At 41.0% G+C, this 17996-nt stretch overlaps 1 protein-coding gene across 7 annotated transcripts in view; it reads left to right on the forward strand.

Moving 5' to 3' along the window:
* The window catches only part of UVRAG (UV radiation resistance associated), a 99228-nt gene that overhangs the window by 31684 nt on the left and 49548 nt on the right, over window positions 1-17996 (forward strand). For all 7 annotated transcript variants that reach the window (XM_042021205.1, XM_042021206.1, XM_042021199.1 and 4 more), the window contains 6 exons: window positions 7833-7938; window positions 9838-9964; window positions 10852-10936; window positions 11413-11500; window positions 12067-12127; window positions 14175-14340. In XM_042021205.1, the coding sequence (XP_041877139.1) occupies window positions 7833-7938; window positions 9838-9964; window positions 10852-10936; window positions 11413-11500; window positions 12067-12127; window positions 14175-14340 (633 nt within the window). The remainder of the gene's footprint in view (window positions 1-7832; window positions 7939-9837; window positions 9965-10851; window positions 10937-11412; window positions 11501-12066; window positions 12128-14174; window positions 14341-17996) is intronic.

The raw sequence follows: 17996 nt of genomic DNA on the forward strand, positions 1-17996 counted from the left end.
TGTTTTGACAGGTTCCTTAGGGATTTTTATTAGTGGCATCAGACTTCCAGACAAATACATTCCCAGGCATTTTACTCTGTGGTGCTGAGCTGTATGGGAACTGAGGCTATTCAGTCATTAGAACACTCAACTTACAAGCCTGCCTTTTGCCAAAATCTGTAGCAGAGAGTGGCGTGGGTCATGGCAAGTTGAAACAGTCCATGAAGCATAAGAACAGTAGGTGTTTTTTTGTATGTTAACTGCTGGGTTAGTAGTCTGCTGCTGCTCTGATCTTCAATTTTCCTAATATATCATATGGTATAAACCACCCTTGCAGTGGCACATTTTTAGCATAGGTATATTGCTAGTTTTTGGTCAAATTTGGTTTCAAAGCACTTCTGAGAGGAATTACACAAAGCTTTGCAGGACTTCAAAAGTAGCTTTATTCTGCCTCTTTATTTGTGCCAATATGTAAAAGATGGTGTCAATGAAGCAATACTGAGAAGTCAGAACCCAGTCCTGCTCCTTTTTCTGGCTCTATGAAATTAATGAAAAACAGCACGTTGTAGAATCATAGAATAGTTTGGGTTCAGAGGGACCCTTTAAAGATCATCCAGTTCCATGGCAGACCAGGTTGCTCCAAGCCCCATCCACTCTGGCCTTGAACACTTCCAGGGAGGGGGCATCTACTACCATCTTAAGCAACCTGTGCCAGTGTTTCACCATTCTCATTGTAGAAAATGTCTTCCTTATCTTTAGTCTAAATAGCCAAGTGTCACTGAAGGAGAGTCTAAGTAATTTACTGATGGATATCTGAAAGTTTCTAAGAAGGAAGATTTTGTGAACATCAGGACTGTTTATTTTTGTTACATCTTTGTCATGGATTTGGCCATGAGAATGGTGCTGTGAGTTGCTTTCTCTTCAGCCTGGGCAAAGATTTTGGTGAATGCAATCATGTCTCTAAAATCCTCAGAACTATCCAACCACAACAGGGAAAGTCAAGGCAGCATTTTGACTGAGAACAAATAAAAGGGATTAAAGATCTTGCCCTGGGGAAAACGCTCCAATAAATTTGCTAATTAAAGCAGGGAAGGGTGGGGAATGTATGGAAATCTGAGAAGCTGCAGAACACTCCTGAGAGCATTATGACCATCCTTGTCAAGTGGGAGTTTTGACTACTATAGCTGCAGAATTCCACTTCTCTTGGAAGAAAACTCAGATTTGAATTTGGGGGTGGCTTCCAGGAGAAAGTGCAGCAGTATGAAGCTTTGAAACATGAATCACCTAATATTGGCTAGTGTTCCACCTCCTTCTTCCTCCACTGCGTAAGCCTGTACTCTGCGGTCACAAGCACTTTATCAGTTGTGTGACCTTGAGTGGAAGAACACAATCAAGTGGAGAGCAAGTGGTCTCTTTCTGGCGGGGGGCGTTAAACGCATTCAGTCTGAATTTGTGCATCTTTCTTTTCAGTTGTTTAGTGAATCCCAGTCTTAGGCTTGCTCACTGTCTCAGAGTGAGAATTGAAACTTCTATGAAGATTTGTTAGGAAAAGGCTCTTGAATTCTGCTGGTGATACTGTCCACCTGGCAGAGTTGTCTTCACATGTTTATGCACTTTGGAAATTTGATTTGCATCTAATTTACCTTTTTTACTAACTACAGTGTCTTGAATATGATTCTGTGTGCCCTGGCAGCAAGGTTTCTGTAATCACAAACTGAGAAAGAACAAAAAGAAGCTTCCTCTGTAATTGGCCACATTGATTTTTGAATTAAAAAAATCAACCCATTAATCCATCCATTTAACTAGAGTTAAATCTGTGAACTGGAATAAGAGAACTAGAGACAATCTCACATTTTGTCGCTTCATTTCTCAAAAAAATTGACTGAGTTTTACTTTAAGGCTCTCCTCTTCCATTCATGCCCTGTGAGTATTGAAGGTGATCTATACCTAGCTAGCTTCCTTAAATATTCCTTGAACTGGAGGCTGGAACTTGCCCTGCTGCCCATTTAATAAAAGTGTTTTTTTGTTTTCTTTGTCTCCAAATAGCTCGAAGCATTCACTGTTGCAGTCCTCAAATCCACATGGACTTGATTATTTTAAAACTTGAGTCTTAAATATGTAATGCTTACATGTAAGTGATTTACATGTAGGATTCAGAATTGTTTGAAAGAATGATGGAAAATTATCTGTGCTGTAACAGCACTGTCTTGTGTGAGTTTCTTACAGCATTGGGTCTTGTAGAGGCTTAATGTCATAAATGTCTAAGTCAGACTTGCATTTTATTTCTTCTTATTCCCTACTGTCTTTTCTTGCCCTACATCTGCTTTTGACAAATTGTAGGTATAGGTTTCCGAAGAAATTGGAAAGGGAGTATATGATTATAAATTGGAATTTTTTTCTTGTGGGAAAGCAGATGTAGCAAATCATGGTTTAAGGGGTTATGGAAAAAATGTTATAGCTGGCTGGCACTCTCCAGAATCTGAATTTGTGGACTGATATAAAGTAGTGTGCCTTCCAGTTTCTGAATTTAATAGGAAAGTCTTTAATTTTTTTTTTTTCTTTAATAATAGGTTTGGGTACTTTACTTCCAGGACCCTACATGTCACTTACTGCCAGAAGTGTTCCATTCTATTTTCTAAATCCCATGTAGTAATTCTCAGTTTAAATGTAGTCTTGCTGTAAACAAAGGTTGTTCTGGCAAGTAAGACAAGAGGCATTCTCTTGTGAGAAGGAGCTGCAGTATGTGACTGCTATAATTAATTGATGTATTTATGGCTAAAAGTTCTGTACATGAAAAATCCAGATGTGTCTGATAGAAGAAAATAGATATTTGGAGTGGATGGTAGAACTGCAAAATCATATATCAACTGTCTGATAAAGCTGAGACTCTTTCATTAATGTAAATATAAGCATATGTTATCTTAATGTTGGGGGTTAAGATTTTTCCTTTTGTTTCTTTCTCTCATAGAATTTTGTCCCATGTGTTGCTACGAGACAATAATGACTGCTACTTAATAGAGACAAAAGATGTAGCCAAGGAGGAGGGGAAGGGCAGCAGGTTGTACTATTGTAGCTGAGGGGGCATCTTGGGAAGGGCAGAGATACTGTGAGATTTTGGCTGGGGGGTTCGGGGCCAGGCTCGGCTTCTCTCTCTCACTTTCGGGGTTGGAGGCAGGACAGCCAGGTGGTCTGCGGTCACAGCCTGGAGGGTTTGCTGCCACTACGGAGCATTGTCCTTCCACTGAGTCTCCTGCTGTGCGTGAGCCTTTGCTCATTAGAGCAGCTGTTGAACTGGGAACTTATTAACACCCAATCTGACTGGAAAGGACCCTAACCATCTATTCAGGGGAAAACCTGGGAGCCCGACCCTCTTCCTATTCCCGGACAGCATTTCTCCTCAGCTGCCTGCAGCAGCCATGCTCCACTGCTTTTTGCTGCTGCCTTGGGCTTTTTCGCTACACTCTAACCCAGCACCCCGTGTCCCACTGACCCCCGTGGCTCCTGCTGAGACTGGAGTTTTCTGTTACATTTTGTGTGCCACCCCGCGGGGTGTGCCTGCTGCTGCCATCCCAGCCACCACTCCGAGGTTTCTGCTGCAGTCCATTTTTGCCATCCAGCTTGCCTGCCATTACCATGCAACTGAGCTCGCACCACAGCGCCCCCTGCAGGCGCGGGGAACCATCACACCCACCCTGCCTGGCCGGGAGCCAACAGCGCCCCTGCTGGCTGTAAGCGGAACTGCACCGAAGGGGAAAGGGCCCGACAGCCGAGAGAGGCTGGCACTGGGTTCCTGGTTCTGTTGGTTGTTGCTGGCATAGTTATTGTTGTTTGTTTGCCTTGTTTTATATATATATATATGTAAAAGTAAAGAACTATTATTCCTTTTCTCATATCTTTGCCTGAAAGCCCCTTAATTTTAAGGTTATAATAATTTGGAGGGAAGGGGGTCACATTTTTCTATTCCAAGGGAGGTTCCTGCCTTCCTTGACAAACACCTGTCTTTCAAACCAAGACACTTAATAGGCACAACTCTCACTACACTCCAGCTTTCAGTTTTTTAGAGATTGCAGCCAGGAATGAATTTGCTATACAAACTAGTAAATCACTGGACTAATGCACGAGCAAGAGAGACCAGAATACTGCAGCGTGTCTTAAAGGAAAGTGCTCCAGCTGAACCTGAAGACTCACTGCAGGCTTGAAGAGAGTGAATCTGTTGTTACAGCACATTCCCAAGTTGTAAAGTCACGTTGGACTGCTGCACTGTTCAGTCCTGGGAAATAAGGAAGACTGATTGGTGTTGCATACAAGACAAGAACATTATGGCAAAGAAATCCTGTAACGATGAAGAAGTCCAAAACTTGGTAACCTTTTCCCCCCCACCCCCCTCCAAGCCAGTACCAAAGTTGGATTGATTGGTGGAACACTGTATGCTAGAATGGTTTCAAATCTTACAGCCAAGGTAGAAAGTAGGTTGTAGACCTTTTTTTTGGGAGGGTGGTGGTTTTTGGGGAAACCAATTTGAATTCAGACTTGAAAAGCCTTGAGGAAATAACCTAAATAGCCTGTATTTCAGGAACCTGGGATCTAGAAAGTGAAGAGGAGAGATGTTGAAATTTTATGTGCTGGGCCTTTGTAGATCAAGTAGGGATGCAGCTTTGTTGGACTTAGCTTATAATACATGGATTATGCTTTTAAAGTATCCAGCTGTCTTCTGAACTGTCAAAGGAAGGGAGAGTGTTTTGTGTCTTCTTTATCTCCCCCATCTCAGAAAGCAGGTGCTATGGGAATGGAAGTAGAACAGCAGCATTGTGGATCTCCACCTCCAGTCAGTCTTAGGATGCTCAGGAATTTTAATGTCTGCTTTGTTTTCCGGTTCTTTCCCAGGCAGCAGCATGGAACTAGTCTGATGTTGGACAACTGCACAGCAGCTCTCAGGGCCCCAAGCAACAGCAGTAAATCTGTCACACTTCACGTTCCAATTGCTCTGCTTCTGGCTGACCGTGGCTGTGAGCTGCTGCACACAATGGATGACAACACTGTTGGCTAAACTATCCCTTTAAAAAGTCTGGACTTTCTGCTGTAACTGGCTTGGCTTTCCCAGTTGCTGGAGGAAATTTGGTAGCAGGCCAGTGGCCTCTTCACGCCCTCAACTACCTTTTAAAGTGCTACGGAAGTGCTAATTTTAGTAAAATATATTAAAAAATAAAGTCTTGAGCAATGTAGGAAGAATCCCACGTTTGCTGATGGCACATAGGTGATACCATCAGTTAACTCATTGTTAGCAGTTACTAAACCAAGCAGGACTGTGCTCAAAGCACAGCTTGTGCTGATATTAAGCTGTAGCATTGGACCTGCATTTAGCCTAGAAATGGAAACAAGATGTGATCAGTTAGGGTTGAAGTTTCTCTCTGTTCATTTTGTATAAGTTTTAATCCAGATTTATTGCCTCAGCTTGCTGATCTCCATTGGTGCAATCATAATTGCTTCCACCAAAGTCTGCTTGTGCAGAAGTGATGGACAAAATTTCCGTGTTGGCATTCTTATAGCTTAGTTTGTGTTCCCCTTGTTGGATGACCAAAGATTTCCACGTGCGGACTTTTTTTTTGGCTGAGAAAAAGATTTCTGTTAATAGTCGCTGCTTTTGTGACATGAAGTCCCTAAAATTTAAATCTTGGAAGATTTAACTTTGGATGTGATCATTACCATTTTAAAGTTCTTAGAACAACAGTGGATGTACTGGGATTGAGTCAACCAGTATCAGTCATTTTTCTGTCTTGAAGTGTAAATGGCCCTATTTGGCATCAAGGCAGCAAAGTTTAACTGTGCAAGAAATGAGGGGATGATGCTTGGCTTAAAAAGAAATCAATTTCTTATTAAAACCAGATTTTATTGCTGAGTTATTTTGTATAGCAGTTTTTATATGTTAGGAATATGTATTTAGATACTTGTTCAATTGGGTGAATCAATATTCCATTGTATGTATTGTTTAGAGAAGTCAGTCTCAGTAGATGTTTGTTCCTTATCCTTTGGGCATGGGTAGGAGAACTTAGTTACTACACAGTTTGTAGATTGTTAATGGGTATTGATCAAATCACTGTGAGGAATTCACATGGCAAATGACCTTTCTAACAATTTCTCCGTTATGTAAATACTCTTTCAATGACTAGATCACCTTCCAGGAGGTTTTGCTGCCTAAATGGAGTGTTGTGAAAACTTGCAAGACTTTCTTTTAATCACCTAATGGACTAAATCGAGAATATTCTTCCAGTGTTAAATTACATAAAGAGGAAGGGGAAATGTCACTCAGTTATTACTCTTTACCTAAGAGTTTTATCTTGGCTTTCTTATGTGTAGAAAGAAAACATGCCAGACTTTCAGAAAGAGACAAGTTGGAAAGTGGAAGTAGAAAACTTAGATCCTGTTGGATGACGTGACAGCAGAGCTCTGAGTGATGTTCAGGATGGTCAGGAAACCTTGGCTTTGACCTGCGTAGCAATGTGTTCCATAGCCAACAGCCTCAGGATGCATTCATGAAGGTGGGAGGTGTAAGAAGTAGTTCCCAGTAGGATCAGGGTTTCCAGGAGATCTCAGTTCTTCATTAGGTGTGTTAGACCAAGCCCATGGGTGATGCAGTACTCTTGGTCTCAGCAGTCTTAGCCCCCTCCCACCCCCTCAGCAGCCAGCAGAAATGTGTTGCTTGATATGGGGTAGGGTATAGCTGCCCCTGACCAGCTCTGTGTCTGCTGGTGCTATGAGCAATTTCAGAAACTCTAAAGAAATCACTTTGATTTTTGTTTTAAATTATGCTATTACTGGTGTTCAGGAGAAGCAACCGTATGAAGGAACTAAAGGCATCTGGTGACTTAAATGTATTCATTTAGAGTTACAACATGTAAAAGTCCTAAATCACAAGATCTTGTTTATTAATATTACTAGCACTGTTTGTTTCCATGTATAACTCCTCTCTTTTTCTAATAAATACATTAATTTCTACTCCATGTTAATTTTAAGAAAGATGTTCATGTCTCTCTTAGACCTGGTTCTGCCATCTTTTTTCTCTGCCTGTTTTTTTTTTTTTCCAATAAATATGGCAAATAATTGGTTTTCTCTCTTCACCCTGAAGCCAGTGCTAACAATCAGTAACATATCATCATCTTTTCATGCTTCAAACGTGATTCAGTTAAGAAACCTCTATTTTTGCTACAGAAGGGCCCATAGCATAGTGGGAGATAGTGAAGAATGTTTCATGTTCTTGGCTGGGGTAGCTGTGTGTTAGCTAAAGGATACTTGCACTTTTTCTAAAGCTGGCCTGTGTTAACAATGCTTGTGTGTATCTATTTTCATGTTAATGGTGATTTAACCAAATGAGATACCTGTAATTGCATGCTCTCTCACCTGCAGCCTGATCAGCATCGGTTGAATTGAAAAATTGAAGAGGAGATTTTGATATTTGATTGAATTTAAAGACTTGGTGGTTTTCTTCATAAACTATGCAAGTTATCACAGAATGATTTGGGGTTTTGGGACCTTAAAGCTCATCCGGTTCCAACCCCCTGCCATGGGCAGGGGCACCTTGCACTAGAACAGGTTGCTCCAAGTCCTGTCCAATGGAGCCTTGAACACTTCCAGGGATGAGGCAGCCACAGCTTCTCTGGGCAACCTGTGCTAAGGCCTCACCACCCTCACAGGGAGGATTTTCTTCTCAATATCCAGTCTAAACCTGCCTTCTTTATGCTTCCTCATTTGATGTTTTGAAATGGAAGCTGATAGTCCGAGTCTGCATTCCTGCTGCTGGTTTTGAGCTGTTTGCACATGTGGGGAACCTTTATCACAGCTGTAACTTCTCCTTGCAGGCTCCACAGAGCTCAGTGTGCAATTAAACAGACTCAGGTAACTGTTCAGAAAATAGGAAGGGAGATTGAAGAAAAGCTGAGATGTACATCTACAAGGAATGAACTGGTATGTTTGATTTATTAAAACCTTATTGTATGGGCTTTCTGAAGCATCTGACTGATCTCTTGACCATAAGCTTGGGGTTTTTTTTAACACTTGAAATCTTCCTTTACACCTGTCATTTCAAATGGAAACTTATCTGAGAGCTGTGTAAGGTCATGAATTTGAGTTGTGTGTGTTACTTGGATTGCTAAATTGGTTATCCTGTTTTTACCTTTATTTTGTACAATCATGCTATCAAAGCGTAAACTTTGCCCAGTGCACGAAAGAGGTCTTTCAGCGAAAACAGACTTCTAATGATTTATATGAAACTTCTAATGATTTATATGAAACTTCTAATGATTTATATGAAACTGTGGTGGATTTAGAGTGAGGTGAGTCTACTGACTGTATCTTCTTGCACCCTGACTCCCTTTGGATGAACAGAATTCATGCAAATGCTGTTACTCAAGTGACATATTCGTTTTAAGCAGAAATTGTACTAGATCTTACAATGGCTTTTGACAATTTGTTTTGCCTGCTCTCCTCCTTTTTCCAGAGAAGTCTGTTGGCATTAGTTTCTGCTTTCTGTTCAGGAAAGCTGATCTTGGTTCAAAGCAATGAGTTGACAGAACAGGAGTGGTTTGTGGTGACTTCATTATGTTGGTACTCACTGGTATGTGTCTGGTGCCTTGTACAGGGAAGGGCACATTTGCAGTGTGAAGTTAATTTATTGCTGTAAAGCAGATTCTGGGTCGAGAGTACTCAGCTAAGTTCCAAAAGTGTTGAACTAGTTCAAGGATTTGACAAAATGGAAAAAATGGGAACTTATTTACCCACTGTAATTACAGTGGTTACCCTGTAGATAAAGAGGTGAAGAAGTCACCTTCCGTAAGGGGCAATATAAAATCTCCTGTGAGTCATTCCAGCCCGGAGCTTCTTTGCCTTCTGCTGGTATTTTGACTGTTTAACCATCGTCTTGTCAGTTACGGATATCCTTGTCCCTCCTTGCAAAGGCTTTTCATTTTTAAATATCTGAGAGCAAAACTGTATCATACAATCGTAGTATGTTTTTGGTTGGAAGGGACCTTAAAGATCATCCAGTTCCAACCACCTGCCATAGGCAGGGATACCTTCCGTTAGACTAGGCTGCTCCAAGCTCTGTCCAACCTGGCCTTGAGTACTTCCGGGCATGGGGCAGCCACAGGTTCTGTGGGCAACCTGTGCCAGGGCCTCAGCACCCTCACAGCCAAGAATTTCGTTCCCAGTATCCCATCTAACCCCATCTTCTGGCAGTTTGAAGCCATTCCCCCTTGTCCTGGCATTTCGGGCCCTTGTCCAAACTCCCTCTCCGGCTTTCTTGGACCACTGGCAGGGGCTCTGAGGTCTCCCTGGAGCCTTTTCTGTTCTCCAGGCTGAACACTCTCTCAGCTATTTCTTTGTATCCTCTTATTCTCATCATCTTGAAGCTGGGAATTGAATCTAACAGTGCAGCTTGAACATCTCCAGCCTTTTTCCAGCTCCTGCCTCCACTTTGTATAGACTTCTTTCTGCTCACCTTCCCTCTTGGTGGTGAGCCCTTTGCTAGGGAATGAATGCTCATCCTGCTGCTAGTGCTCTGCTGTCAATTTTTATGTCCTGCTGAAGCACCTCCCTTAATTTTTGCTCTGGGCTCAAGAGAGGAGATGCATCCCACAGGAGGAACAAGCACTGTGGCACACAGCTGAGTTGCTTTCCTTCCAAAGCAGCAAAATGATTAAAGTCTTTGGGAATCCGTTTCCTGTGGTAATCTATGAACTCAGTTCTTAGTCAGGCAGGTGCTAGTCTTGTCCTGTTTTTTCCTTCCCTCCTATCACCTTTTTATGAAACTGCTTCTGTGCCGAGAAACTTTTTTTTTTTTTTTTAAATCTGTATTTCTTCCCACAGAAAAAGGAGAGTGAATGTTTACAGTTGAAGATCTTGGTGCTACGTAATGAACTGGAGAGACAGAAGAAGGCCCTTGGTCAAGAAGTAGCCTTGTTGCATAAGCAAAAAAGTACTTTGCTTGACAGAGGTAAGTGTAGAAACCTTAGCCTAGTTTTTGACCAAAATGAAAGTGCTGGTTTCTCTTCTATTTTTATTGTCTGGCTCTAATGTGCTTGTGTTTTTTCTTCATCTGAAATTTGCAGCCAGGTGTAATTTCTTCCCTCTCTCTGTTATACTGAGTTTTAGACAGTGATTTCTGGTATCTTGTCTCTAAATAACTTCTTACTATGACACCTCTCCAAAGCAATCTTAAATCTGTGTTTAACTGACATTTTATGAGAAAATCAGAACTACAGTATAGTACAGTAAACATTGCCATGATAAAGGGACTTCATAATGTCATGAGAGAAGTTTCTGTACCTGTGATTTTGATTCCATTTTAAGTGTTAGAAGACAAAAATCCCTCGTAATATTTTGATATGTAAGTGACAGATGAAATGCTCAGTTATCTTCGTATCATCCTTTACCAGGCAAGTCTCCTATAGTGAAATGCTGTATCACTGCCTCTTTGGAGGTCACCAACTACATACGTGTCTGATCTTACTGCAGGATTTTTTGTTTTCAGTACTTAGCTGAGTCTAAGAATGATGGTTTTTACCATGTACTTTATTCTGGCTATGCAAGTATTAAGACCGTATAACTGGATTACTGCACTGTGTGATTGTGAGAGGAATAGGTATTAAAGGAGGATGAAATCTGATGGGTTGTATTTGGCTGGTGAATGGTGTGTAGTGCATGAAGACAGGTGCTCCTCCTGTGCTGGCATTCTCTAGCTTGGGACCATAATATGGAAAATGGGCTGGTAAGAATAAATGGAGGATTATTGCCAGCATTCTGTCAGTATCTACTTTTTAAACTTTGGATAACTAAGAAAATACTTTATTTTTCTTTTTCCTGATTCCTCGTGTTGCTTAGAAAATGCATTTGGGACCGAATACCAGAAACTTGAAGAGCATAATGAATCTCTCCATGAATTAAGAAAGGAATGCACTGCTAAGAGGTAAAAAGACTTATGTTTGTTCTGTAACTGGAAAAAAAAGACAGGGTTGAGAGTAGGCCATTGAAAATGGGACTTCTGGCACCAAATTCTTCCTCATGTTGCCCTGAAACTTTTGTTAAGACATCCCTGCTACAATTTGTAGATATCTAAAGTGATAATTACCAGTGGCAAGCCTAGAAGAGAAGAAACAGATGCTTGGTTGTATGTGTAGACTCTGATAGGACTTTTAGGTCTGTTTTAGTGTAACACAGTTTTGTAACCCCTGATTCTTGCAGTCAAAATATGTCTATAATGTATGGTACACCTGAAAACAAAAATGAGTTTTGTGTGCAGTATTATTTTTTTGGGTGGATTTACCTAACTTTTTGGAGGATAGGAACTGATCATTGGAAAGCTGCAGAAGGGATATGACAACTTAATACCTTTCTATGGAGCCTTTGAAGAAAATGATGATTTTGGAATCTCTTTCCCCAAAGAGAACAGTTTTTGAAGACAAATGCCCAGCAGGCTGTTCGATGCAAGCAGTTGCTGTCGGAGCTATCCTACATCTACCCTATTGATTTGGTATGTTTTCAACATCCTAACAATCTGCTCGATGTGAAATGGAGTTCCTATTTATTATACTGCAAGCAAATGTCATGCTTTGTTTGTGATAGAATCTTCTCTTTGCTCATCCTGTTTATTTCAGCTTTTTCTTACATTTGGCCCTTAGATTACAAACTTTACAGGGAGGCAACTTATGCCAGCACCTCTTACACAGTCTCCTCTATAAAAATAGAATAACTATAATTTAATGGATGTTTTCCATTTTGTGTACAATTACATAAAGTAACCCTGATAGTAGGCTAGCTGAGTGCACAGAAACGTGTTAAAATGTTGAGCTTCAAAATCTTTTATATAACAAATTAATATGAAGCTCCTCACCCTTTAAAAATTTGCATTTATTTTCTGAACTATGTGAGATGTGGATTAAAATACTGTGTCAGTCACTCTAAGTTTAGTTGAATATTTAGGGTTTTTTTATTTTTATTTTATTGTTTGTTAGCTTTGTTGTTGTGTTTCATGCAGGTTTTTGTGTTCTGGATGTTATTGTTCAGTCTCACTTTCCACTGTTGATTTTAAATTTACAGAATAACCAAAAGGATTACTTTGTTTGTGGAGTCAAGCTTCCTAATTCTGAAGACTTTCAAGGTAGCCGCATATGCTTAATGTAGTTGTTACATTTAATGCTGCTGCTAAACTTTGTAAAATTAAGAAAACTGGTAGCAATAGCTTGGAGTCCAAATTTTTGACCAGAAAGATCTAGACTAGAAGAAAACTTAGGAATCATTTATTGCTACTTCCTAGCTAAAGCAAAGGAGGTTTCTGTTGACTCTTAGTAAAGCACGTCTGTGTTCTAAGACTCCATATTGAAACACTGGAGCAGGTTACGTAGAGAGGCAGGGGAGTCTCCATCCTTGGGGATGCTCAGAACCCAGATGGATACAGTCCTGGGTAACCTGTTGTGGGCAAACTGCTCTAACCCGGAGGTGAGGACTGTGCCATTCCCAGAGGTGCCTTCCAAACTCAGTGATTCTGGGAAATATTAGTGTCTGACCTAAAATTCCATTGGAGCTGCCTTTAGTCCATAAATCTTGGCGGGGCAACAGGCATGAAGCCCCATTTGGTTTGCTGTAGTTGCTGGTGAACTTGCCAAATAAATACCTTGCAAAAAAAGACTTTGAACCTATCTGACGGTATGGAGTACATTGCAAGTGACCTTCTACTTTAACTGTCAACCCTCATCCTACTGCAGAAGCAAATATATCCTGTGCCTGCCTGTATAAAAGTTGCACAGGTAACTGCATGCATTCATCTACAAGTGTTTGACGTGAACTGGAAATTCATTAAAATCCCCTTGAGGATTTCTTGCCCCCAGTACTTGTTCACTCTGGTTTCTTGAGCGAAAACCTCCATTAATTGTCTAACTCTTTAAAACCACCCCATAGTAATTAACTTGTACTAATAATATGTATATCGGATGCTAGAATATTGGAGGAGTAATCTTTAAAACAAATTAATTTGTCAGTAGGACAAAAATCAGTCTATTGCTTTGTTTCCCGGATTGCACTAAATGTGGTAATGAACTCAGTTTGCTAACTCTCAAGGAATCAGTGGTGTGCCATCTTCTGGCCCATTTTCAGTTTCCTGGTATTAATTCATTGCAAAAGAATTACTAATTCTTTCTCCAAGTCTCTAGAAATATTGTATTTTGAGGAAGAAGTACTAAGCATTCAATTTAGTGAAATAGGCAGTTAAATTTGAAACCCAGCTGTCTGGCATGGGTCTTATCTCAGACTCAGTAGATACTATTTTTTAAAAAATCAGGCGTCTGAAGGATAAAAAAAAAAAAATCCCTAAAAAGCCAGTTTTGCTGCGAATTTTGAAGCTTTTTTACAAAATCCATTTTGAAAGAGGTGTAACTTAAATATGTATAGCATGATAGGCTCTGTCATGAGCTCAGTAGGGTTGTTGAATATCATTATAAGCTTTCTTGAAGGTCCTCTGTTTCGCTGGTTTCATGGATACATCAGAAGGGATGAGTATTATGCTGTTTGTATCCCTTAAAAAGAATTAAAAATAAAGAAAAGAGAAAGGAAAAGCCTTTATATAGCCAAAAGATGTAGTTTGAATCGCAAGACCTATGTGTATTCCTGGCAGGTGAAGCTTAAGGTTGAAACCTTAAATATCAAATTGAAAATGTTACTTTAAAACAATGGGTTAATCTTAAGTTTTTCCAATTATTGGCAGAGAACAGAGTTCATAGCTTGGGGTTGGTGTCTCTCTAACTGATCTCACTCGTGAATAAAGTTAAGGAAAATGCAGATTTGCCCTGATCCCACGCAGACGTGTCAAATCCATCTAGAGAAATGCAGAAAGCTTAATACTTGAACTTTTGTCTTGGGAATTTTGTTTTGCTTTTCCCATCTCTTCTTTACTCTCCCCCATCCAGGCAGTGTAGCTTTGAAAGTAAAATTTGCAGAACAAGCCATCACTCATTTTCTGTGCCTGGTCACAAGAGGCAAACACAACACAGTGAAGTGCAAACACTTGCAAAGCCCTCCAAAATGACTCCAGGCCTCCTGTTCTTGAGTTCTGACTTCTGAGAGCTGCATTAATTGTCATTCTCTGAGCAATAAAGATGAATATTAGGTTTCAGTGAATACAATTAATAATGGAATCTTTTCATCGTTGACAGCAAAAGATGATGGAAGCATTGCTGTTGCCCTGGGCTATACCGCTCACCTGGTTTCCATGATATCCTTCTTCTTACAAGTGCCACTCAGGTATCCTATAATTCACAAGGGCTCCCGGTCTACAATCAAAGATAATATCAATGACAAACTGACGGAGAAAGAGCGAGAGTGAGTATGTTATAAACACACTGATGTACTTTGTTCAAAACAAGAAATCAACACCAAAAAAACCCACCTTAAACAGTTTTGGGTAGTCTGAGGTGATATGGAATTTGAAGTTACTGTTTTCAGTAGCCGTGGAACAGTCATTGAGTTTCTCTTGTTGGAATTCTGGAATGCAATAGAGTAACTCAGCTTTGTTATTCTGGGTCTGTTGGCACATATATGGGTTTAATTTGGTATCCAGTAATGCTAGAAAAACTTAAATAGTGTTTTTTAGTGTTTCATGAGTTTTGGCTTCTGTTTGGAAAACTTGCCTTCCGTGTTTTGCTACTGGCTATGGGAATGAACTGCAGATACCAAGTGTAGCCTCACTGGAGAGCTGCTGCTAGTGCTGGAGTAGTGGTTGATAAATGGGAGAAAACAAATAGCTTTCTTTTAACACAGAATTTTTTAATCAATTGAAAAAGCACAGTAACCTGCTGCCTACTATAAATCAACTGAATATTCAGTATAGAGCTTTTCATTTGTTCTGTAATCATTGTCTTTGAACATGTAGCTACACTGTTATTGTTTTCCTTCTAGGAAACTATCTTGCTGTCTTTAAATTCACTCCCTGAATGTCTTCTGCGTTCTGGAACTTTGCCTATTTTCCCGCTGTCTTTGCACCTGTGTGCTCTAATATGAAATTAGTGGCAATTATTGGTTAAGGTTCACTTTGTTGCCTGAAGCCACTGAACTCCCAGGAACTGAACACTGACCATCGGTGGAAGGCCAACTGCTCCATTCAGTGGCACTGGCACAGTTTGCCCAGAGAGTTTATGGACTACCCATCCCTGGAAGTGTTCAAGGTCGGGTTGGATGGGGCTTGGAGCAACCTGGTCTAGTTGATGGTGTCCCTGCCCCGGCAGGGGCTTGTGTTGAAATGAGCTTGAAGACCCTTAACAACTCAAACCATTCTGGGATACTTGCGATCCTGTATGTTTATAGGTGGCTGCAGTCAGGCTTGCAGCGCCAATAACTTCGTTTTTCCACAAAAGTTTGAAAAAGGAGCAAAGGCAATGACTGAGGAGAAATGAACTTTTGGAAAGTAGTTGACTCTCTTGACAGGAAGCTGTGAAAAGGCAAATTCTTCTCTTTGGAAATATGCAGTCAAAAGTATTACAACATTTTAACTAATTCCTCATAATCCAAATCAAGATGAAAGGGTTTTATTGTGCCTAGTTGACAGGATTGGGATGCTTGAAAGTGTCTGATTTCTCTTTGAAGGTTAGTGACTTTTGGCAGGACAGGCAAGGTAATTTGCCTTAAAATTTAAACTTGCTGAGGTCTTCCTGTTTTGACACCATAAAATACAACTATGAATCTTAACCAGTAATTGCCACTAATTCTGTAATTATGTCTTGTAAAGTAGTTTTGATACCATTTTAATAACTTATCCAAACACACTTCCTAGGTACCTTAATAGAACATTGACCTGTTTTGCTTCAGTGTAGTTCTTGAAGCAGATGGTCATACTCCTGCCTGTACATCACTTTGAAAAGAGTTGCAAATTTCAGAGTAGTAGAGGTCCTTGTGTGTGGCTGTATAAAGATTAATTCAATTTCCTGTTCTCTCAGACAGATTGGAAAGTTTAGTCCTTCATGCTACAGCCTTCCAAGCTCTTGTGACTTAATACTTGAGTTCACAACAGATTCCTGAAAAGGAGAAAATTTAGCTAAATATTATAATCCCTGTTGGGCTATTTACCTGTGTTGTGCAAGATTTTTTCAGGATTAGCTCCTGCTGGAGATCTTACCTTCCCAGCTATTGGAGAAACAATCCTATCAACCCCAAGGTCTTACGTCAGCTGCCTTAAATTGCAGTTTTCTTTCTGATAGATCATTTTTCTCCCTTGCTCCTTATTATGTTGAGCACAGCAGTTAAACATGCATTATTAAATTTCTTTATTTCAGTCACCTGTCCTTTAGCAGCTTTTCAAACTCCAACATAAATTGTTGAGTAATTGCAGTGAGGTAATCTCTATATTTGATCTTTACTATAACACATAGCGTCCTCATTATTGATTAGGTTAAATATTTTACTTGGCTTTTTTTTATTGCAGGGTGTTGGAGGTTAGGATTTTTCTTGTTTTTTTTTTTTTCTCTCAGGAAATTTTTCTCCCATTTATTGCCTAAGAGATGGGAACGATGGATACTTAAGAGAGACAAAAGATGTGGCCAGAATGGGGGAGGGGTTGCAATTTGCTACTATCTCTTAGCTGGGGGTTTTTCTCTTGGGAAATGCACAGATACCCTGAGAATTGGCTGGGGGTCAGGGGCTGGGCTCAGCTCTCTCACTCTCTCTCTCAGGATTGGAGTGGAGACACCTGTGGTTTTGGTGTTGGACTGCTGCTGCCTGGGGGATTCGTTGCCTCTGCGGAGTTTTTTGTCCTTCACTGCTTCTCCTTTCTGGGGGTGAGCCTCTGCTCGAAAGAGCAGCTGTTGAAGTGGAACCTTTTCAACACCCGGCCTCACTGGGAAGTGCAGCCTGACCCCTCTCTGGAAGGAGTGTCTCCTGGCTGCTTGCGGAAGCCTGGCTTCCGCTGCCCTGCCCTGATGTTTTCTGCCAGTGCTTCGGGCTTTCTGCTACACTTTTTACTCTACAATTGGTATCCACCCGGACCCCTGTGGCTGCTGTCACTGCTTCGGAGTTTTTGCTACACTTTGTTTTGCCGCCCCGGGTGCGCTTGTCTCTGCTGTTCAGCCTGCTGCTCTGAGGTTCCTGCTATGTGAAAAGCTACAATCCATTTTGCCATCCAGAGTGGCCCTGTGACTGGCTCTTTCCCAGGAGTTTGCAAAGGGAGCCCCTTTTCTCTCTCTCCCCCGGGCTGAGGCGCCCTTAACCATGTGGAGAGGTGGCCCAGCTCGCGCCACAGCGCCCCCTGCAGGCGCGGGGAACCATCGCGCCCACCCTGCCCAGCTGGGAGCCACCAGCGCCCCCTGCCGGCTGTGAGCGGAACTGCACCGAGGAGGAAAGGGCCCGACAGCTGAGAGAGGCTGGCACTGGGCTCCTGGTTCTGTTTGTGGTTGCTGCCGGTGGTGCTGTTTGTTTGTCTTGTTATACATATATATTCTAGTAAAGAACCGTTATTCCTTTTCCTGTATCTTTACCTGAAAGCTCCTTAATTTTGAAGTTACAATAATTTGGAGGGAAGGGGTTCATATTTTCCATCCCAGGAAGGTTCTCGCCTTCCTTGGCAGACGCCCGTCCTTAAAACCAAGACACAGGGTTTCTCCAAGATCCTTATTAGGAGTTTCCAGAAATTGTTCGTTGGGGTTTCACTTGAGCAAATTCATAAGTACAGGTGTTTGTTTTTAAAGTTATACTGTATAAAGGTGTTAACTACACTTTCAAGTTTCTCTACCAACTTTTCTAAGTCCTCCTGTTGAGCTGGTTAAATATTTTGAGAGCTTTCACAAGGTAAGTAACTTCTGGGAAGTGCTTCATTTGATTCAGATTGGTTTACTTGCATGATCCAGGTCACTTCTATGAGGACCTTGAGAATTTTCAATTTTTTCTGCTACAATAACTGTTATATTGGGACTTTGAAGTAGGAGGCTGTGGTGAGAATTTAGCACTTGTCTGACCACAGTACTGAATGTAGAATGAAGTATAGAGTGACT

Source organism: Corvus kubaryi, unplaced genomic scaffold (genome assembly GCF_017639235.1).
Source record: "Corvus kubaryi isolate FWS band 111438036 unplaced genomic scaffold, C.kubaryi_AGA036_p1.0 37127, whole genome shotgun sequence".
In the NCBI taxonomy this organism is placed as follows: Eukaryota; Metazoa; Chordata; class Aves; order Passeriformes; family Corvidae; genus Corvus; species Corvus kubaryi.